The sequence below is a fragment of the Fusarium keratoplasticum genome, chromosome 10 (assembly GCF_025433545.1).
Source record: "Fusarium keratoplasticum isolate Fu6.1 chromosome 10, whole genome shotgun sequence".
Taxonomy (NCBI): Eukaryota; Fungi; Ascomycota; class Sordariomycetes; order Hypocreales; family Nectriaceae; genus Fusarium; species Fusarium keratoplasticum.
In genome coordinates this window covers 1,305,906-1,325,372 of record NC_070538.1, presented here as the reverse complement: position 1 = coordinate 1,325,372, position 19,467 = coordinate 1,305,906, and the positions used below count along the sequence as shown (strand labels likewise).

The 19,467-nt window shown below is 52.6% G+C and overlaps 9 protein-coding genes across 9 annotated transcripts; 6 read left to right on the top strand and 3 right to left on the bottom strand.

Moving 5' to 3' along the window:
- Positions 1 to 178: 178 nt before the first annotated feature.
- Positions 179 to 577, bottom strand: NCS57_01230400 (Succinate dehydrogenase assembly factor 4, mitochondrial; the record flags this gene model as incomplete). The annotated part of the gene is made up of 1 exon (XM_053061981.1): positions 179 to 577. The coding sequence occupies one exon, from the start codon at positions 575 to 577 to the stop codon at positions 179 to 181; it is 399 nt and encodes a 132-aa protein (XP_052908509.1).
- A 1,505-nt stretch (positions 578 to 2,082) lies between these two features.
- Positions 2,083 to 3,891, top strand: NCS57_01230300 (Phosphate transporter; the record flags this gene model as incomplete). Its single annotated transcript, XM_053061980.1, has 3 exons — positions 2,083 to 2,158; positions 2,202 to 2,720; positions 2,765 to 3,891. The coding sequence occupies 3 exons, from the start codon at positions 2,083 to 2,085 to the stop codon at positions 3,889 to 3,891; spliced, it is 1,722 nt and encodes a 573-aa protein (XP_052908508.1).
- Positions 3,892 to 5,523: 1,632 nt separating this feature from the next.
- Positions 5,524 to 6,109, top strand: NCS57_01230200 (uncharacterized protein; the record flags this gene model as incomplete). Its single annotated transcript, XM_053061979.1, has 3 exons — positions 5,524 to 5,700; positions 5,751 to 5,868; positions 5,928 to 6,109. 3 exons carry the CDS (start codon positions 5,524 to 5,526, stop codon positions 6,107 to 6,109), a joined length of 477 nt encoding a protein of 158 aa, XP_052908507.1.
- Positions 6,110 to 6,230: 121 nt separating this feature from the next.
- Positions 6,231 to 6,987, bottom strand: NCS57_01230100 (uncharacterized protein; the record flags this gene model as incomplete). The annotated part of the gene is made up of 3 exons (XM_053061978.1): positions 6,231 to 6,450; positions 6,517 to 6,536; positions 6,610 to 6,987. The coding sequence occupies 3 exons, from the start codon at positions 6,985 to 6,987 to the stop codon at positions 6,231 to 6,233; spliced, it is 618 nt and encodes a 205-aa protein (XP_052908506.1).
- A 745-nt stretch (positions 6,988 to 7,732) lies between these two features.
- Positions 7,733 to 8,440, top strand: NCS57_01230000 (uncharacterized protein; the record flags this gene model as incomplete). Its single annotated transcript, XM_053061977.1, has 2 exons — positions 7,733 to 8,089; positions 8,264 to 8,440. 2 exons carry the CDS (start codon positions 7,733 to 7,735, stop codon positions 8,438 to 8,440), a joined length of 534 nt encoding a protein of 177 aa, XP_052908505.1.
- A 1,376-nt stretch (positions 8,441 to 9,816) lies between these two features.
- NCS57_01229900 (uncharacterized protein) lies at positions 9,817 to 11,013 on the top strand (the record flags this gene model as incomplete). The annotated part of the gene is made up of 6 exons (XM_053061976.1): positions 9,817 to 9,983; positions 10,048 to 10,088; positions 10,230 to 10,604; positions 10,695 to 10,708; positions 10,781 to 10,825; positions 10,876 to 11,013. 6 exons carry the CDS (start codon positions 9,817 to 9,819, stop codon positions 11,011 to 11,013), a joined length of 780 nt encoding a protein of 259 aa, XP_052908504.1.
- Positions 11,014 to 11,235: 222 nt separating this feature from the next.
- Positions 11,236 to 12,890, bottom strand: NCS57_01229800 (uncharacterized protein; the record flags this gene model as incomplete). The annotated part of the gene is made up of 2 exons (XM_053061975.1): positions 11,236 to 12,631; positions 12,691 to 12,890. 2 exons carry the CDS (start codon positions 12,888 to 12,890, stop codon positions 11,236 to 11,238), a joined length of 1,596 nt encoding a protein of 531 aa, XP_052908503.1.
- Positions 12,891 to 13,518: 628 nt separating this feature from the next.
- NCS57_01229700 (uncharacterized protein) lies at positions 13,519 to 14,620 on the top strand (the record flags this gene model as incomplete). The annotated part of the gene is made up of 2 exons (XM_053061974.1): positions 13,519 to 14,450; positions 14,503 to 14,620. 2 exons carry the CDS (start codon positions 13,519 to 13,521, stop codon positions 14,618 to 14,620), a joined length of 1,050 nt encoding a protein of 349 aa, XP_052908502.1.
- A 1,198-nt stretch (positions 14,621 to 15,818) lies between these two features.
- NCS57_01229600 (Beta-xylanase) lies at positions 15,819 to 17,671 on the top strand (the record flags this gene model as incomplete). Its single annotated transcript, XM_053061973.1, has 3 exons — positions 15,819 to 16,146; positions 16,194 to 16,419; positions 16,465 to 17,671. The coding sequence occupies 3 exons, from the start codon at positions 15,819 to 15,821 to the stop codon at positions 17,669 to 17,671; spliced, it is 1,761 nt and encodes a 586-aa protein (XP_052908501.1).
- Positions 17,672 to 19,467: the final 1,796 nt, after the last annotated feature.

The window sequence follows — 19,467 nt, the reverse complement described above, 5'->3', positions numbered from 1 at the left end:
GGGCATGAGAGGCGTTGGCGTCATTGCATTGCCGGGCGAGGTGACCGAGGTGTTGTAGTATTAGAGAATACCCCATTGGATCATGATATAGGAGTTTAATCATACGGCGTCTCTCCGTCTATGTCTATGGTACACTTTTGTACATTCCGCACCATTGTTGGTTTCGTTTTCAGGTTGTTTAGAAATCCGTTACTCGTCCATTGTAGCTCCAATCGCCTTCACCACCCCATCGGAGGGGTTCGTTCTTGGGTCCGCCGACCTCTCCCGTCTTCGGATTCGTATCACCCTCGAACTCGGGTGGCGCGCCACGGAACAAGCCTTGGTTGACATCCTCAGACTTTTCGGGGGTCGTTGCGTGACGGGCCTGCGATGTAGCGGGTGTTGTTGCGCCAGCTTGCTCCTCCACAGGCTGAAAGGCGGAAGAAACGGCGGCTGCGCGCTGGAGACGCTCGAATTCGGCCTGCTGCTCAGCGGGGAGCTTGGGAGGACCGGGACGGGTTTGGAAAGTCGAAGAGAGACGGGAGGGAGTTGAGAGACGGAGGAGGGGGCTTATACGGCGGGTAAGTAGTCGAGACATTTTGAATTGTGATTGCGATTTCGTCGTTGACGTGAGGATTGAGGCGATTGCGATGGCGAAAGTTGATGACGGAGAGTTCGGAGTAGAAACGGGCCGAGGTTAGATTGATTTGCTAATGTGGGGGTCGGGGGAAGTGGGGGCGTGCTTCCGTCGGTACGTACCGACTTTGGCGTCCTGTCCTTCCCACACATCGATGGCTGCAGATGGAAGTGCAGTGGTTCATCCAGGCACCGATCAACACGATCCAACGGGAATACCCTCAACTGGACGGAACCGTGACGACCCCCATCATTCCGCGATTATCGACCCATTTTGTCTTTTGGCCCCAACCGTGGACATCGACAACGGTCTGCAGCCGCCTCATCTCGGTCGCCAGATCGGGCGGGCCCAAACGCACGTGGGATGCAAGCCCGTCCCTGAGGAGCCAAGGTGCTCTTGATGGATTCGAGGGACAGGGGGTCATGTCACTGATGCCCATGGCGTTGACCAAGAGGCGTGGCGCTCCTTTGGGGGGATTGTGCAGGAGATGGCTTGCGTCTCGGTGACGACGTCTTGGGTGGATGATGTGATATCACCGGATTCCGCGACATGGCCGTTACTTTGGGACAACGAGTGTTTTGTCAGAGATGTTGGACATGAGAGGTTGTATTGGGGTTTCGCTTTGGGGACTCGGCAAGAAGTCTTGTCGATATGCGAGTCTAAGCGCAGATGATGGAGCCATTATCATCTCCAACAACGACAAAGGATTCAATTGCTCACATCCGAGCATTGGAGATTTGCTCCAAAAATCAAGCTCTCGGAGCCGCTGTGTCACGCTGTTGGGCGTGGGTTGTCTTGGCCAAGCGGCTCTCGCTGACAACCTCAACCTCGTGGCCGATCCGGTCCGTGTCATTGGCCGCTACATTGACAAGCCCCCGGTTCGGCGCGACATTGGATCGCTTCTTGGCCGGGCTTGGAAAGGTCTGAATCGGTCTTGTTCGCATGGTTCCGGATTTGCTTTCTTCTTCCTGTTCTTTGTCATGGCGCGCAGCCTTGACCCCTGATGTCGTCTGTTTCTCCAACAACTAGTAAAGGTCGAGATCCCAATGTCCTGGATATCACCTCCGCAGACTCTTCCTCTCCTCGAATCACATACCCTCAACGCTGCACACACAGCCCGCCTTGACAGCCAAGAGATATCTGTTCGACGCACGTTGCGCGGTCCGGTGCGGTAGCGGATGCTACGGAACCCCATCGCATCAACCTTGACACACTTTAACCAGTCCCCTGGGTTCCTGAGCCAGCCCATTCTAGACTTCGGTCTTCCTCGCGAGTTTTGACAGCCCGTCAAGCTTGGGCCAGCGTTTCCTATAAGGCCCGTGGACACCCCCCAGAGCCTCATCCTAGTTTCTCACAGGCCACCATCACCATGGATTGAGCTGCAGTTGTCGTGGGGACACGACGACACAGGCTTCTTAACACTCTTATCTTATTGTCTTATCTACCTCTCAGAGTTTCGCCAGGAGATGGCGATACTCCATCAGTATGACTACATCTTTGCCCTGACCGTCATCTTTGCCTGCCTCGATGCATGGAACATTGGTATGTGTGCTGGTATGCTGTCGAATCACGGCTGACTGTCTAGGTGCCAACGATGTCGCCAATTCCTTTGGCACGTCGGTCTCGTCGAGGTCGCTGACCATGAAGCAGGCGATGCTTGTGGCAGCGGTCTGTGAATTTGGCGGCAGTGTGTCTGTCGGATCTCGAGTGGCAGACACGATCCGGACAAAGATTGTTGACCCTCACCACTACGACTCCTCTCCAGCCGTTCTTCTCCTCGCCATGATGTGCACTATCATGGGTTCGTCACTCTTTCTCACCTTTGCTACTCGACAAGGTCTGCCCGTATCAACCACTCACTCTCTCATCGGTGGCCTTGTAGGAGCTGCCACGGCTTCGATAGGCATTGACAAGGTCAACTGGGGATGGCATGGCGTCTCTCAAATCTTTGCTGCATGGGTCATTGCCCCAGCCATTGCTGGCTGTATCGGTGGCTTGCTCTTTTTCTTTACCAAGAAATTTGTCCTGACACGGCACACTGCTGTCAAGCGGGCGTTTTACTCGATCCCTTTCTATACATATCTCACTGTAGCAGCACTAACCAGTAAGTCGTCACTGGATTTGAAGTGTGCTATGCTGACAAGATAGTGCTCCTCGTTTGGAAAGGAATCCCTACCATCGACCTCTCTGCCCGTGATACCGTTATCGCTGTCTTTGCCACCGCAACTGGAGTCGTTCTTCTCCAGGCCTTTTTCTTACTGCCTTATCTTTGGACACGAATCATGCACGATGATTGGACTCTCAGATGGTACCACGCTTTTCAAGGCCCAATTCTACTATGGCGAGCACCTCCTCCTCCAACGCCTGCTGGCTTCACCAAACCCCATATCAAGGACTACTATCGTGGTCACCTCACCCGTGAGGAACTCGACTATGTCCGTGCATCCGAAACCCTCCTCGAGTCTATACAGACACCCGATGGCCGAATGCCCGACTTTGACCGAGACGACACATGGATTCTCCCTCCGCCAGCCATGACACCACCAAAGACTCCGCCGAGCCGTTTTGAGCGGCGAGCATCTTCGGAATTCATCCCTCCTCGACCCGATGGCTCATGGAACAGCCCGCGTGTGATGGCCTGGAAGGTCAACCGAGTCCTCCTGCGCGGTCTGGAGAAGGATGTCGTGGCGATGCAGAAGCGCAACAACATCCTGAATTGGGACCTCGAAGACATGCACGCCAGGTCAGTCCACTACGACAACCGAGCAGAGTATATGTATTCGGCCCTTCAGATCCTTACAGCCGCAACGGCCTCTTTCGTCCACGGAGCCAACGATGTGAGCAACGCCGTCGCGCCAATCACCACGGCATATGAAGTGTGGCTCACCGGCGAGATTCCTGATTTCATCGACATACCTATTTGGATTCTCATCGTAGGGGGCTCATGCATCGTCGTCGGCCTTCTCACATACGGCTACCACGTCATGCGCACGCTGGGGAATCGTTTGACGCTCATCTCGCCCAGTCGCGGATTCTGCATGGAACTCGCAAGCGCCATCACGGTGCTAATGGCGACGAGGCTGTCACTGCCAGTGTCAACGACGCAGTGTATTACAGGAGCAACGGTGGGCGTCGGGCTGGCCAACGGGGACTGGAGGTGCATCAACCCCAGACTCGTGGCGTGGATCTACATGGGCTGGGTGATAACGCTGCCAGTGACGGGGGTGATCTCGGGGTGTCTGATGGGGCTTATTCTTAATGCGCCGAACTGGTGACGTTGGAGAGATTTTCTGTCTTTACAGCGACGATACCTACTTGATTATTTGTGTTGGATATCTGTATAGCATGGCGTTGGAGGATAGCGTGGACGTGCTTTGAGGCACTGGTTTTGGATGTTTGGTAGATAGTGGACTTCTATCGACTGCCTTGAATCTGTTTGGTCTCCTTTGTAACGGGTTGTTGAGTCAACGGAATGATACATGACAAGTCTTGGTTGTAGTGATGGCGGGTTGGATCACCCACAAGACCGTTATTCCTTATCAGGCCGCTTCCACACGGTGCCTCCCCTCCTCTCAGAGCTTGACCAAGATCCCACTGCGATGAATGTATCTCCAGGGCTTGAAAGGGGGTAGTCTCCCGTCCAACAGTGCGGAAGCCACATGAGCCAAGCCTGGTGAATATCCAAGTGCGAGACGCCGTCACAACGGCCGCCCATAAAAGGCAACCAACCCTTCTTGTGCATTGCATGAATCGTCCGTCATGTCTGTTTCGTCAAATTCAACTACTACGTGGGTGTTCAACCTCGGACGTCGTAACATCCGGCGTGGGAGCAGCTTGAGTCTCGGCAGGTGTCGTTCCCGTGTCGGTGTTCATCGGCCACGAGGGTTTCTTGTTGGCAGCTACATCGTCGTACTAGGCTATAGGATTGTCAAAGATGAAATGCCGTAGAAATGGACCAAGATGCGGTAGTACCTTGGGCTTGTGCGTTCAACTCGGTGGATATTTCCCTCCCTCCTGGATAGACAAAGACCTCGCACCTGTGCATTGTCACGTAGTGGCGTCCCAGGGAATCCGTCGAGGCGAGTGGGCGCTTCTAAAAAAAAAAACATGATGAGCCAAACTCCCGTGCAAAGCCTTGACTCATGACCTACACGATAGCACATCACGTCATACTCGGAATCCATCCAGCGGCAAAAGACCTCGCCGGGAGCGAGGTGGACTGGGTCTTCCTGATAGACATTTAGCAAAGGAACGGCGTGAGAGATTCGGGCCATGCGAACAGTGACTGGCCTGAGAAGCTCGACAGGGCGAAGCCCGTTGTTCAGATATTTCTGATAGGCTTCTGAGTCCTGGTAATTTTGTTGTGAGACTGACATGGTGTTTTTGCTTTGAGATGGATGATGGTGATGATGTCAATGATTTCAACTTGAAACGAGAAGAAGAATTGGAAATGAGAAAAAGAACAAGGAATCTATCCATGGAAGTGAAAGGACAAGACGTCGTCGGGATCAAGACTTGGGAAGGTAGCATCAGGACCCTTTTGGTGGCACTTGCTTATAATCATTGGCAACTCCAGCGACACGAGCGAGCCAAGACACAGAAGCAAGTCGAGCGAATGGGGGAGTTTTTGGCATCAAAAGCTGTGACACTGCAAGATCTTGGTCCCTGCCCCTTGTTACTGAATCACTTGCCTCGTGAGCAGGTCAGCAGGCTCGAGCACTGACACCCCTTGCCTTTAATAGGAGATACTGGCGACCAGCTAGCATCCCAATGGAGTGAACAAATAGGAGGCAGGTGCAACATGAACAACATGAGGTGAGTACCCTTCAGCCGTCTTCGACTTTCTTACCTCTTCGCATTCAGTCATGACCAACACCAGTGAAACAGCAACATCCAACAGCATCATCATGGCTCCTGCATTCCGGAAGAGTTCGGAATATACAGATTACCTTGGGGAAACAGTCCTCAGTCGTCCCCAAGATCAACTGCTCCCCCGACTCGATAGCCAGGATGGCCAGATCTACATGGCGCCAGGAGAGTTGTACTGCAGATTTCGTCACCCTAACGGCCAGCTCTGCTCGAATGTTTGTACAACGAAATGTGGGAGCAGCGGCTAGACTGACATGGATCTTAGGATAAACGGTTTTCTAGAAGGTATTATTTGGTATGGCACTACCAGGTCGAGCACAACCTCACAATAGCACACAATGCGACGAAGCCCAACTCGAAAAGAGGGAGAGATCTAATAGTTGGTAAGGCCCTCCCAGTCCCTGTCGACACATGGTCGTGGCAACTTGGCTGATGATCCTAGCATGGTACAAGGAGCTTATGGAAGGGCAGCAACCTTCCTGGCGCGCCAAAGACCAACAGTCCCTACAAGCCAACACACAAACCAACGCGCCTTTACCAGTTCCAAGCGCCCAAAATGGCCAAGCTCAACCTACCCAAGATGATCAGCCTCAGGCCGCCGATGAAGATCTCCCTCGAGACTGATGGATAGCCTTGGGTAAACAGATGGATAGCTTCAACGAAATAGTCTAAAAGTTGTCTATTCCTCCTTTAGTTGGATGTCTCAAACTGTGATGATACGCAGACCATCCTCTCCACCGCACGGCTAAAATTGAGCTGGCGGATCAGCCTTCAAAATCGCCATCTTGGCTGCCTCCAAAGCTTCTTCATCCACAGCAGGAATCCATTTGATTGGGATATTCTCCATGATGGTACGCGCGAGATGGTCGTTGACAGGCTGCAGTGCCTTGAGGACGTCAGCGTGGAACTCGCGAACAGCCCCATTCCACGAGAGATATTCCACATTAGACGTAGTGAGTCGAGTTCTAATCCATCGCAGGTGTATACGGTAAGCATATGAACCCTCATCGTGACAATAAATTATAACATACGGATAGTCGTGCGAGCATTTCTGCGCGGGGCGTCTGCATTTCATTAGAACTCTGGATAATCGTATGGTAATGGTGTAGTAGTCGAATACCCACCACTTGTCTATCACCGTGTGTCGTGGCGTGTTCTGCAATAATTTCGATGAAACGAGTGCCCAGCGTAATCGTAGCAACAACGAGGTCCTTCCGGACCCCGGGAAGAAGAACTCTATCCTCGAATCCGAAGCCATTAGTCGGAGTCGGATTTGTTCTAGTTTTCACACTTGTGTCAAGGATCCTCTCTTGCCGTCTCGAAGGACTGTTGAGTTTGATGACCATGTCGATATAAGCCATGGTGTCAATAAAGTCCTTCACGTTTCCCTCTAGTGACAGAGGGGCGCTTCGAGAGATCAGCCATAAAGAATCAGCGATGGGAGGATGACACTTACCTGCGGCAGTTCTCGGAGACCATGAAGCACGGAGTGCATTTTCCATGGCGATAAATTGGATCTCTCCAATGGCACTTAACGATCAGCAGCCTATCCAGGCCGACTCCTACACAGCGATCGGCCATACAGCTCGCATCTCGGATGGTCTGACTGACACAAGGCCGGCAGGGGAAGGGGGCGGGTAGCTCGCTCATTTCCACAATAGCTTCGTGCTGGCGCCAGATCGTTGGGAGGTCGGGGGCAGATGATGAGCGAGAACTCTCAATATGAGCGAAGGAGATGATGGAAGGGGAGAGTCGGAGAAGTGAAGAAAGGGCATTTAGCGTCTGCCTGTTGACTAAATGCACAATAGCAAACGGCGCTGTCAAACGGCACTGCCTAACAGGTGCACTCACTTCCGGGCCTCATTCACATAACAGTCAGTGAATCACTGGAGAAACATACCCGAGAACAATCCGTTTGCCCCCTAAGGCATTCAAACCATCTAAAGGACTCGTGCACACCTTTTGCCTTCCCCTCTCCTTTTCCTTTTCTCATCTTCCTACCTACCTACTCCTCACCCTCCTCAGTTACGAGATATCTAAGATGACCTCGGATGATGGCGGATTTCCCAGATTTGACCTTCCCACGCCTTGCTTGAGATGTCTTCGGCACGAGATAAGACAGGCAAACAGGGCGATCACGCGAGCGGAAGCGGCGCCAACTGGAGGAGCTAGCTCACAGCTGCCAACAGCTTTGCCTGTCACATAGCCCTCCATCGAATGCAACTGGACCGATATTTGCCGTCGTCAATGCGATCTTTGCTACGCAGAAAGCAACATCTGTTCACGGTAAGTATAAAACCACTGACACATCCAGCTCGACCCTCTTTGCTAAGCCCCTCAAGCTCCGCCCCTGGCATGATTTATGGTAACAAACAAGACATGATTGCTACTATATGCTACATCGTCGATATCCTAGCTTTTCAGAATCCATCTAGCTCCGCTGTGATCGAGGAGGGCGACGGGTTCGCTCACCTCTTCTCTCGCGTAACCCGGGCAGTCGTCGTCAAGGCTCTTGCCAAGCTTGGTGCAGCCTTTGATGTCATGGTCACCCGTCACGAGGGAGAGCACAAGTTGTTGGGCTCTTATAGACCAGAGATCATGGAGGTAGGTTGTTTTTTGTACTGGGCAGTGCTTGATTGTTCAGCCACTAACTTCCCTCACAGCCGCGTGAACGCACCTACTAGGACAAGGTGCGTGCAAGGTACCGAGAGAGAGATCAAGTTCGTTGCCCTTTATCCAAGACAAAGAAATGGCAGCTAATATTTTCCCTATTCTAAGTCCGGAGCTCTAAATCGGTCACCGTGGGATGGTTTGCGTCTCCAGTCAGGTGACGTTGGTTTCCTGGACTGGAACACCGCTGTGCAAGACTTCCGTGGCGCGGTTACCCGCGCGTTGGAGGATGCGCACATGACCCAAGAAGCCATCGACCTTGTGGTCTCGAATTTGCCCATCTAATGGGCCGCCATTACACCACCCGGGTCACAGTTTGCCAAGAAGATTGCGATGGGCCATCTTGTCAGCCCGTGTGACTTGATTTGTTTCAGGTCTGGAGATACCAAGGAGCAAATAGTGGCCAGGTTTTGATGGTTAGGGATTCAAGCCTGGAGAATCCCTTCTGAGGGAGATCAACGTGCTGCATCAGCTTTTGTGTTCCTTGTGGCGACTGTGATATCTTTGACCGTTCTCCTCGTCGAAACTACCCTCGTCGGTACCGCCTTGATGGAGCCGTAATTTTGCCCCTGTCAAATGAGATAATACCTTGCTTGGCCGAAAGTCCTCTCATGATCGACATTCACCCTTCTCTCACGTCAACATCACACGCGGTCGGGAAAGGTTCTCCCCTATCATGGGTAGCACACGAGACCTTCTAGTTCTAGGGCATCAGAAACGTGCCACCTAGAAGCTTCGAACTTGAAGCCAGCTCGTAAGCTCTGTAATTCTTTGACAACCCGGATTGCTTCACGTGGTCCTTCATCAAAGCCGCTCCTGGCCCTGCTTACCCTGTACACGGATGTTGAATCTTGTCGCATTCCGCACTTCCACATATATCACTCGATGCAGGCAGGCTTTGATGTAGAAACTCGCCTTGCTCCGGGATAGCATCAGGGCGCAGACAATTGCATCTTGCTTCTCGAGGTTCAAGTTGAATCAAGGGTCTTCACGTGATGGATGCAACGGTCCGAGGTCTGGACCCTTCGGCTGATGAGGCAAGTCAAGCCGACAGCGCGCTAGCCAAAAATAGCGGTGTTCCCCATGCTTGCCTATCGCGGTCTAGCTTCATGTGGCATTTTCTTATCGAATGTCTCAACTTTTTCTCTCCAGCGGGGATTAAAGTCAGCCTTCGACAGGGCTTGCATGACAATATGAGCGAAGTATTTAGTTAATTTCACATTCCATTGAGATTCGCCTTGATATATATGTGCCTGAAAATGAAGCAGTTGCACTGTTGCCCGCTTGACATGGACAAACCGCAGATGTAGCCTCACCCCGTAACGGAGCGTGATCCGCACCACCCCCAAAACTGCACCCGCCCGCCTCAAGGCTACGCCAAAAAAGGGTCCCCGTGTTTGGTGCCCCCCACCCAAAAAAGCTTGGACTGACGCACTGTCCACGTGATCGCAAAGTGGTTCGGCCTCTCAACTGCATTTACGTACATATCGCCTTACGGCGAGACCGGAGTCGGCTCTACAATATCTATCCTCTAGATTCCTCCTCATTCCTCTTGTCCCTACGACTACAACCACTTCAGCTCGAGTCGCCGACCTCAAGACTCTCCGTCCCTCCCTCTATTGCCCCGCCTCCGAAGCGACAGCCGCCAATTTCGAGCCATCATGACACAAGCCCCGCCACCCCGCTCCTTGCGCGACAAGTGCATCGAGATCAAGGACAAGGTCGACGCGTTCCTGGCCGAGGACCCGGATACGCAGATTCTTCGAGATGTACAGGCGCAACTTCGCGTGTCGATAGGGGTTGTGGAAGAGGCGTTGGAGAGATACCGGTGCGTTCAAGTCTGAAACGTCTTGACACAGTCCCCAGGCCGCTGACCCATCTCGCGCCGACAGACCTGAACAGATCTCCTTATCTTACAATGGAGGAAAAGATTGTACGTTTGCCTGGAGAGACCACTCTGGGAGCTCTGGGGGATCGGGCGCTTTCGGAATTGCTGTCATGAGCCCACTCCCGCCCCCATGAGCCCCTGCTTACCCCATTCACTCTAACCAATACTGACCCATGATGTTGACAGGTCTTGTGCTTCTTATCGTGATTCTCGCATGTATGGGAAAACGCTACTCCCAGACAACAGCCACCAACGGAACCTCCAACTCTGCGACCCCGGAGAAGCTCCAAGCCGTGTATATCGTTGCCGCGCATCCCTTCCCCGAGATTGACGAGTTTGTGGAGTCGTCTAGCGCTGAATACAACCTCGAGGTGGCTCGTTACGTGTTGTCAATGAAGAAGGGACTAGAGATATATCTCGAGGAGCGACCGAGCATAAAGGCAATCTTTGTGGGGACGCGGAGGACTGATCCTCATGGAGAGAACTTGACACATTTTGATCCGACGGACTCTGGGTGGCCTGCTTTTATGCGAGTGCATCCGGTGATTGATTGGCATTATGGTACGTGGATATTCAAGATGTTGCTGGGCCTCCCCTGCCTCTTGACATGACTACCCCTCTAAGCGACAATTGCTAACTAGACTTTGATAGTGCAAATTTGGGCAGTAAGTTGAAATTGGCTCCCTGCCTGGGAGTCGTCATCACCTATGACGTTAAAAGGAGGCTAACATTTGCAGTTTATCCGACATTTGGGAATCTCATATTGTCCCCTCTATGACCAAGTTAGTCGAGTTCCAACGAGGGACCTCACTCTCTTACTAATATGCATTAGGGCTACACCAGTCTTGGCGGAAAAAAGGATACCCATCCCAACCCTCACTTAAAGAAAGAAGGTCAGAACGGAGAGGGATTCCGACCGGCATACGAGTTAACTGCAGATGACGAGGAGCGCTTGGGTCGTGAATCGTGATTGGGAAAAGAGGAGGATGCTGTACTTGTAAGGACTTGACTGGCTTGCATGGAGAAGCGTTGAATAGAGTATAGACTCACGGCGTTATTTTATGGCTGAGGCTGCTTGTCTCTGTCACTTTGTGCTGATTATTAGGGCCATTCGCCTCTCACCCTGTCATGCTGCCATGTCCCACCCTCCCAGAGATGTTGTCGCCTATGAGACCTTCCCACCGCCCAACCCCTATACCTCATGTATGGGGACATCATCAACGTACTCCTCTAACCTCTTATACGTATCCTGGCGAATCTGGGCGGCCTCCTCTTTACATCCCTGCCGCTGAAGCAAATCCTCCAATCGCCACAGCTCATGAATCGTCTGAGGTCCAATCCGACTCTGTCCATACTCGCGCATAGCAACAATACTGCGCATCCTATCCGTCGCAATGGTCGGATCAAACCCCATTTCCAGGTCGACGTCAACGAGCACTTTCATGACGTATGCGATGATCCGGGCGTGGAAGCGCGGCAGCTGAGGAGGGTGTCGTTGAGGCATAGACGGCTCTGGTTCTGCTTCGATGTCGCTCAATGGAGTGAGGGTATTCTTTCTCTCTAGGATTCGGCTTTTTAACATTCCGGAAAGGATTCGGATCTTCATCTTCGTCTCTGAAAAGGGCATCGTGCTTCGGTGTTGTATAGCTGATACGCTCGTGTGCTTGAGCATTTCATACTCCTTGGGCGGTTCTCTCCCATACCCGTCACTGGCTAAGAGGTCAGGGTGAATGCGAGCTATCATATCTTCTGCAAAGGCATAATCCATCGGGACCTTGTTTTCCAGGAGGGCGAACCATCTATCGGCATCCTCCAACTTATTTTGGGGGAGACGGACCATCTCCGAGTCCCATACCAGGCGGTAGTAGAGGATCAACAGGCGAGTATCAAAGTTGTTGAAGATCATGTTTGCGTTTAGTGACCAGGCTTGATGTAGCACCGCTGCTTGAGGGGGGAGAGAGTCTTTGTGCCAGCCTTGGAGGAGCATGCGTAAGCCGTGTAACATCTGCATGAGGGGGTGTCCTGGCTCGAAGCGGTTCCTTGCTAGGTTGTTCAGATGAAGTAGTAGAATCCCGAAAAGTTGCGTCTGCCCGTAGAGTGCCATGTAGTATAGAATCTCCAAAATGTTCCAGATGAACAAGGGTCCTTCAACCTCCAGCATGGCCTCTATCTGGAGGAACGCCTTGCGCGTTAGACGACCCGCCAGTTCGCCCTTGCCCCTCTTCAGCAGTTCAACAATGATCCTAAAGGCAAAGCTCAGGTTTTCCGGGTCATATCGCCTCGCCGACACCATTTCGGTGGGGGAAGCTGGAGGGCTGAGGGGGCATGGGTAGCCATGGTCTTTTGGCAAGTCAAAGAATGAGGAACCCCAGTTCTGTATGCTTGCCAAGAACTCCAGGTTTGCGAGATCTGAAGCGCCTAGCTTGAGACATGCGGGTAGGGTGACTTGCACTGTACCCTTGGGTACGGCCTTGATGACTTGGGTGTGAGTAACGACCGGGTCGCGACTCTGTGACTTCTTGGCGCCAGCACGTGGTTTATTCTTTGAGAAGCCCCATTTCGTGAACCGCTTCTTGTACATTTGAAGCCTAGATGGCGTCAGTCCTGTTCATGCCAAGTCGAACCCGTCTAGGTTAGAAAGTCACACGTTGCCTTGAAGTTGTACTCCGTCTCCATCGTTTCCATCACATGGCGCAGTTTCCTACGCTCATGCACATACAGCCGCTCGATATGCACATAAACAGCATCCCACTCCTTGTCGCTGTGATGTATCGGCAGGTCAATCTTCCCGACCGCGGGTTTCTCTACCCCTGGGCGCGGAGCCAACGAGGCGAACTGTGAAGACATGGCGGGAGATGCAGAGGGAACTTTTCCCACGACGGTGAATGGACGAGAGGGGGAGTTTATGAAGCCCGACTCTGCCGCATTGAAGGAGCCGACTGATGTTCAAGGGACGTCAGCGCCGCGTGGAGTATGTACAGTACAAATCCTTGGCTGCCAATATTTACCATCTGGAACGATTTGACAATACGCGATTGGTCTGAGCTAGCAGGGGTCCTCAGAAGGATGAGCACTATGCTATCTTGGCCAATGGGTGGGCTTGAAAAAGTTCGGAATGATCGACAGAGGCGCTAAGCGATCATGTACTCTACTTGATCGGGATCGTGCAGAGTGGCGTTTTAGACGGATGTTGGTTATCAAGCATCTTGAATTACAAGTTCCGAGTGAAAAAGTTCCTAGAAGCGGGTTCGGAGGGTTTGAAGGGTATTTCCGTCGCATTAAAAGCGACGGCTTGAATAGATAATACCGTGTCCGTGAAGATTGGCTATATAAAACCACACAGCAGTTGTCAGGCTGTTGCTGGTGATCAAGCCAGACTCGCAACACCTTCCACCAGCTCATCTTATACACCAATCGTATTCATCCACCTTTATATTTTTTACTTCCTATATAGCCCCATTAACACTCACAAATCATGTCGGCCAACTTGAAAGACAGGGCAGCCTGGGAGGCCGGTTTCCCCGGTCTGTTCTGGAAGCAAGTCTTCCACCGCGTCCCCAAGATCCCCTCTCACATCGACCTCCACGGTGAAACCGCCATAGTCACCGGCTCAAGTCAAGGCTTGGGTCTCGAGTGTGCGCGGCAGCTCCTACAACTCGGCCTAAACGAGCTGATCCTCGCTGTGCGGTCACAGTCGAGAGGCGACGAGGCCGCGAAGCAGTTGCAGGCCAAGTTCCCAGACGCGACTATCAGGGTTTGGATTCTTGACATGGAGTCTTATGATTCTGTGAGGCAGTTTGCTTCTAGGTGCGAGACCTTGAAGAGACTTGACGTTGTTATCCTGAACGCTGGGTGCGGCAAGGCATCATACCAGCGCTGTGGTGGGGACAAGGGTCGTGAGGTGACGCTTCAGGTCAACTTCCTAGCCACGATGCTTCTGACTATCCTTCTGGTTCCCATATTGAGAGAGAAGAACAGCGTCATCTCTGGAGGGAAAAAGTTTGCCTCCACGCCTGGCCGCCTGACCATTGTAGGCTCAGACATGGCTCTGTGGGTGAAGATGGAGGAGCCAGCTGGAAGTCTCCTGGACGTGCTAGACGCCGAAGAGGGCTTTGACGGATTTGATCAATACGGCAAGACGAAACTCTTGCTGCCCATGTTCATATCGAAGCTTGCAGAGTTCGTTTCCGCAGACGACGTCATCATCAACGTCGTCAATCCCAGCTCAACCAGAGGTACAGCACTCATGCGCGAGTCCAAAGGCCAGTACGCAGCACAGGCTTTTGTATTTATCACCGGGATTATATTCGGAAGGAATATTGTCGATGGGACGAGGCAGTATCTGCATTCTGCTCTGGTGCTGGGCAAGGAGAGCCATGGGTCTTTTGGCGACTGGGTGATTCGACCGTGAGTTGAGAGTCTTCAGAGTCTGCGATGACTGCTAACGCAAACATGACAGGTATCCGCCGATCATGTATACCGAGCCCGGTCAGAGGATGACGGAGAAACTGTGGAAGGAGACGCTTGAGGAGCTGGAGATTGGCGACATTGAGAGGGCAGTCGCAGGAAAGAAGTGAGGCGTAAGCTTTCGATTAAGGTGCATGATCTGATACGTGAACGGAATTCGATCGACGGTACATGTGGGGTGGACATGAGTTCAAGGTTGAACAGGTCGTTATTAGGACATTCTTTCAGTACACCACGACGGAAGGTTGAGCGTTCGCAAGGTGCCGGAACAAGGTTTTTTATTATATCCACTATCTATCATCTTAATATCTCTCTTTCATTTCAACAATTGGTCCTCATTAAAAGCAAGCCTTGCAGTTTTCGGCATTGGTCCCTCCGGCCTTCCAGATGAGTCAATTAAACCGAGAGCCCCATCAACACCTTTCATCTCTTCTCGGATATCATCTTGAAATACCGAACCTACTAAGACCGCTCTAGCGCCTCGCATCTGAAACGCGGAAGGGGAGACGATCGGCGCTTGCTGGACTCCCGATTCGCGATGCGACCCAAGAGCTGAGTTTCACGATTGCAGAGAGGCTCGTATAGGAGCTTCTCGTTGCGACCTGCTTTATACGATAGAAGTTGAATATGCGCGGCAATAGAGACTGGCTCTTGTTAACCGCCCGACGTAATCAGAGCATGTTCCCCATCTGGAGTGATAAGAGAACCCCTCAAATTCGCATTCAACTCCTCATCATTCGTCAAGCAGTCCGTTAATTCACACAAGTTAGTCGACAATCAGGGGTCAACGGTAGCGAACTGCAGGGGCAAACGAACTTGACGTTGCCGACAACCCGGTCCCCCAAAGAACCAGGGAATTTGGCCCGACTAGCAGAAAAGCTGGGACGATCGTCAAAAGCTTCTCTTGTACTTTTCTTCTCAAATCGCCTCATCTCTCTCGTCTGCCTTTCTTTAAGAGGAATAGCCCCCGAGGCGACACCCCTGTCGCGACCTGAGACAGGGCGGAGATGCCAGGACTGTGCGCCCATCGGAGGAATCTTGGACGGTTGACGGATTCGAGTTTTGCCGTCTGGGAGAATAGGGATCTGGTGCCGTACTTGCGTATACCGTGGGACGATCAACAAAGACTATCTCTCGATTGATCGGGTATCCCCTTGCTGTGGTGCATGTATTTGAAGGACAAGAACCCAGACTTTCAAGATGGGATGAACTTGCCATTGACCTGTACGTGTGTGTCGTTCTTTGTTTTTGCCATTCTTTCTTTATTTTTCTTGTTTAATTCACTCGCTCATTAAACAAATACAAACCATGTACAAGACCGCCCTCCTTGGTCTCTTGGCCTCGAGCCCCGTCTCGGCCCAGCTCAACAGCCTGGCGCAGGCCGCCGGACTCCAGTACTTTGGCACCACCGTCGACAACGGATACCTTAGCGACGAGGCTTACAAGGCCCTCGCCGACAACACCGAAGAGTTCGGTCAGCTCGTCCCCGAGAACGGTCAGAAGTGGGACTCGACGGAGCCGACAGAGGGAAAGTTTTCCTACGAAAAGGCCGACGTCGTTCCGGACCTTGCCAAGAAGAACGGACAGATTCTGCGATGCCATGCTCTGACTTGGCACAGCCAGCTCCCTAGCTGGGGTAAGGTTAATTGTATCTTGGAAGATGAGTGGTGTTGACTTTTGTAGTGTCGGGTGGTAGCTTCTCGAAGGAGGAACTTACAAGCATCATTGAGGCTCACATCTCCAACGTTGTTGGTCACTACAAGGGTGACTGCTATGCTTGGGACGTGGTTAACGAGGCCATTGGTGACGATGGTAACTGGCGGGATAGCGTCTTCTACCAGACTCTCGGAACTGACTACCTTGCCATCTCGTTCAACGCCGCCCGCAAGGCGGATCCCGATGCCAAGCTGTAAGTCTTCCCCTTGCCAGGGCTGTTCAACGTCTAACTCTTCAGGTACTACAACGACTACAACCTTGAGGGCAACGGTGCCAAGACAGAGCGCGCCCTTGAGCTCGTCAAGATTGTCCAAGACGCCGGTGCCCCCATCGACGGTGTCGGCTTCCAGGGCCACCTCATTGTCGGCCAGACCCCCTCGCGCGCTAACCTTGCCACTGTCCTCAAGCGCTTCACTGCCCTCAACGTCGAGGTCGCCTACACTGAGCTCGACATCCGCCACTCTTCTATCCCCGCCTCCGAGTCCGCTCTCAAGACCCAGGGTGACGACTTTTCCAACGTCGTCGGATCCTGCCTTGACGTTGAGGGCTGCGTGGGTGTGACCATCTGGGGAATCTCTGACAAGTACAGCTGGGTGCCCAACACCTTCAGCGGTGCTGGTGAGGCCCTCATCTACAACGACCAGTACGAGAAGAAGCCCGCCTGGACTAGCATTTCCAGCCTGCTCGCCGCCGCTGCGACTGGCTCCAGCGGCAAGGCCTCCAGCGTTGAGGCTAGCAGCGTAGTTGCCACTGCTGAGGCTACCAGCGTCGCTCCCGTTGTCGAGACTGCTGCCCCAGCCACGACTCTCGAGACCCGAACCAAGCCCGCCGTCTCCATCTCCGAGGCTGCCCCTGCTCCTGAGCCCACTAGCCTCATTGTGACTCCATTCCTTAACAACACTGCCACTCAAACCACTCTCGAGATCCGAACCTCTGCTACTGCCCCCATCGCCTCTGAAGTCGGTAACGACGAAGACTATGAGGGTGACGAAGACTGTGAGGAAGAGGGCGAGGATGAGGACTCCCAAGATGACGAGGATTGCGAGGATGAGGAGGAGCAGCCTGAGCCCTTCCCTACCTACGCCTTCCCCGGCAACAGCACCACGCCCATCAACGGCACCGTGCCCTACAACAGCCAAGCCCCAGTCTCCGAGGCCGCCGTCGCTTCCGTGACCGAGTCTCCCGCCGAGCCCACGGTCCGCGTCCCCATCATCCGCCACAGCAGCTCCGCCTACAACTACCCCTGGAACACCCAGCCCGCCGCCTCCGGCCCTGCCGTCCCAGCCCCTACTGGCACGGCTCCCTCTGCCCCTATCGGCACCGGCACCACCGAGCTGGTCAAGCACTACTACCAGTGTGGCGGCCGCAACTGGGACGGACCTACCCAGTGCGAGGATCCTTATGTCTGCGAGGAGCACAACGAGTGGTACCACCAGTGCGTGTAATGCTGGGATGGGATTTGGGGTGATGGAGCAAACTTACATTATGACTTGTAAATATTTGGCACGTTTATAGTTCTAGACTTTCTTCCCGGCTTGATGCGGGAACATGTAGATACGCGTAATTGAGGACAGGTCCTGAATGTTGTATGCTGCGTGATTATTTTGTGACCTCGGGCTCAAGCATCACTCATTCTTTGCTTTCATCATTGATCCTCATCCAGAACAGCAAAAGACGCAGATATCAATATACGACGGCACTGGAATCTAACCATCAAAGTAATATTCGTGGCTCTTGCTTGTCCCAGTAGCGGTAGGCAGCCATATGCTGCCTATTGTCGCCTTGTATCTTCCTCTGTTATGGATATGCGCAATTGTAAGTGTTGGGTCCTAGAGAGCTTGGGCTGTCTAAAGAAAGTTCCTATTTGGGATGACCGTTGAGATGGCCGTTGAGATTAGTCATCACTCGGCCCACGTGCCGCCTCCAAAAAAAGACGCGATACCAAAAAAAGAACATCACCAAAAAGACAAGACACCCACCACCACAATCAGATCAAACAAGATACCGCTATCTCTGATGAAGGAAATGCAAAAAACAAATCGACATAGGCCTGATTCGGGCAGGCGCTCCAAAATAGACAGGTGCTATGAAAATAAAGCGCTAAAAAGGGAAGTCGCCAAAAGGAAGACACTATAGTCAGATCAAACAAGATACCGCCATCTCTGATGAAGGAAATGCAAAAAACAAATCGACACAGGCCTGATTCGAACAGACGCTCCCGAAGGAAGTAGATTTCGAGTCTACCGCGTTAACCACTCCGCCACTGTGCCTTGATTGATTGTTGAGGTGGCTGCACAAACCTTGCATCATGTGGACAGTTTCCGGGACCCCCACGCCCCAGTTTGGTGTGGCGGGTCCAGTACGACGCCGTGATTCATTGAACTACGAAAGGAACTAACAAGGAGCCCTGGGGCTCCTTGTCCTTTGCTGTTCTGACCTGGTTGTGTAATAATTCTCGGTCCCCGGATCCAAGTATGATCTTCTCAGTTCCACCTATTTCTCCTCGTCACTCATGCAAGTTTATGCTTCCGTAGGTAGCTTGAAAAGCTTGTTTTGTCATCGAGCTGGTTCGAGATGACCTGGGGCGCTCTACCCTCGCAGCGGGATTCTCCAGCACGTATAAACACTCTCAAACACATCTAAGCACGCCCCGGCAACGGCCTTAGTTGCAACAGCTTCGCTTCCAAATTTATAGCTCCTAATAAGTCTGAATCTCCTTCTACTATGCCCCAGTGGCCTTCCAGCTCGCAAGTGAGGTTCCCCTCATATCAGTATGGTGATATTGCCAGATCACTCTTCTAACAGCTCTATAGAGTATATAGTAAGATTATCTAAAAAAGATAACAGCTTTAGACGAATCTCTCCTCAAATTTTGAGTAGCATATCCAAGGCCAGTGATGAGGCCGCAGCCGGGAGGCCGGGACGGCCCCACGGTGGCTTCGGAGCGGTGGATGGTCAGAGTGGGACCGGCTCCGGGTATTCAGAGTTCAAGACGAACCGGAGGGGGGATGTGATGGTTGTGTGAGCGGTGGTGAATGGCAGTGTTTGCGCTCCCGAGTTGGGCTTCTGGTGCACCTACACCTGTCAGCGCAGCACTCCCTCTGATTGGGTTACCACCTCAACAAACCAAGGCACAGTGGCGGAGTGGTGGTTTGAGCACCTCTCTGTGACGGCCTATAGCTTCACAAGCAAGTATCTGAGGATTATGGCTGGGTTGTGTCCGACCATAACATACGGAAAG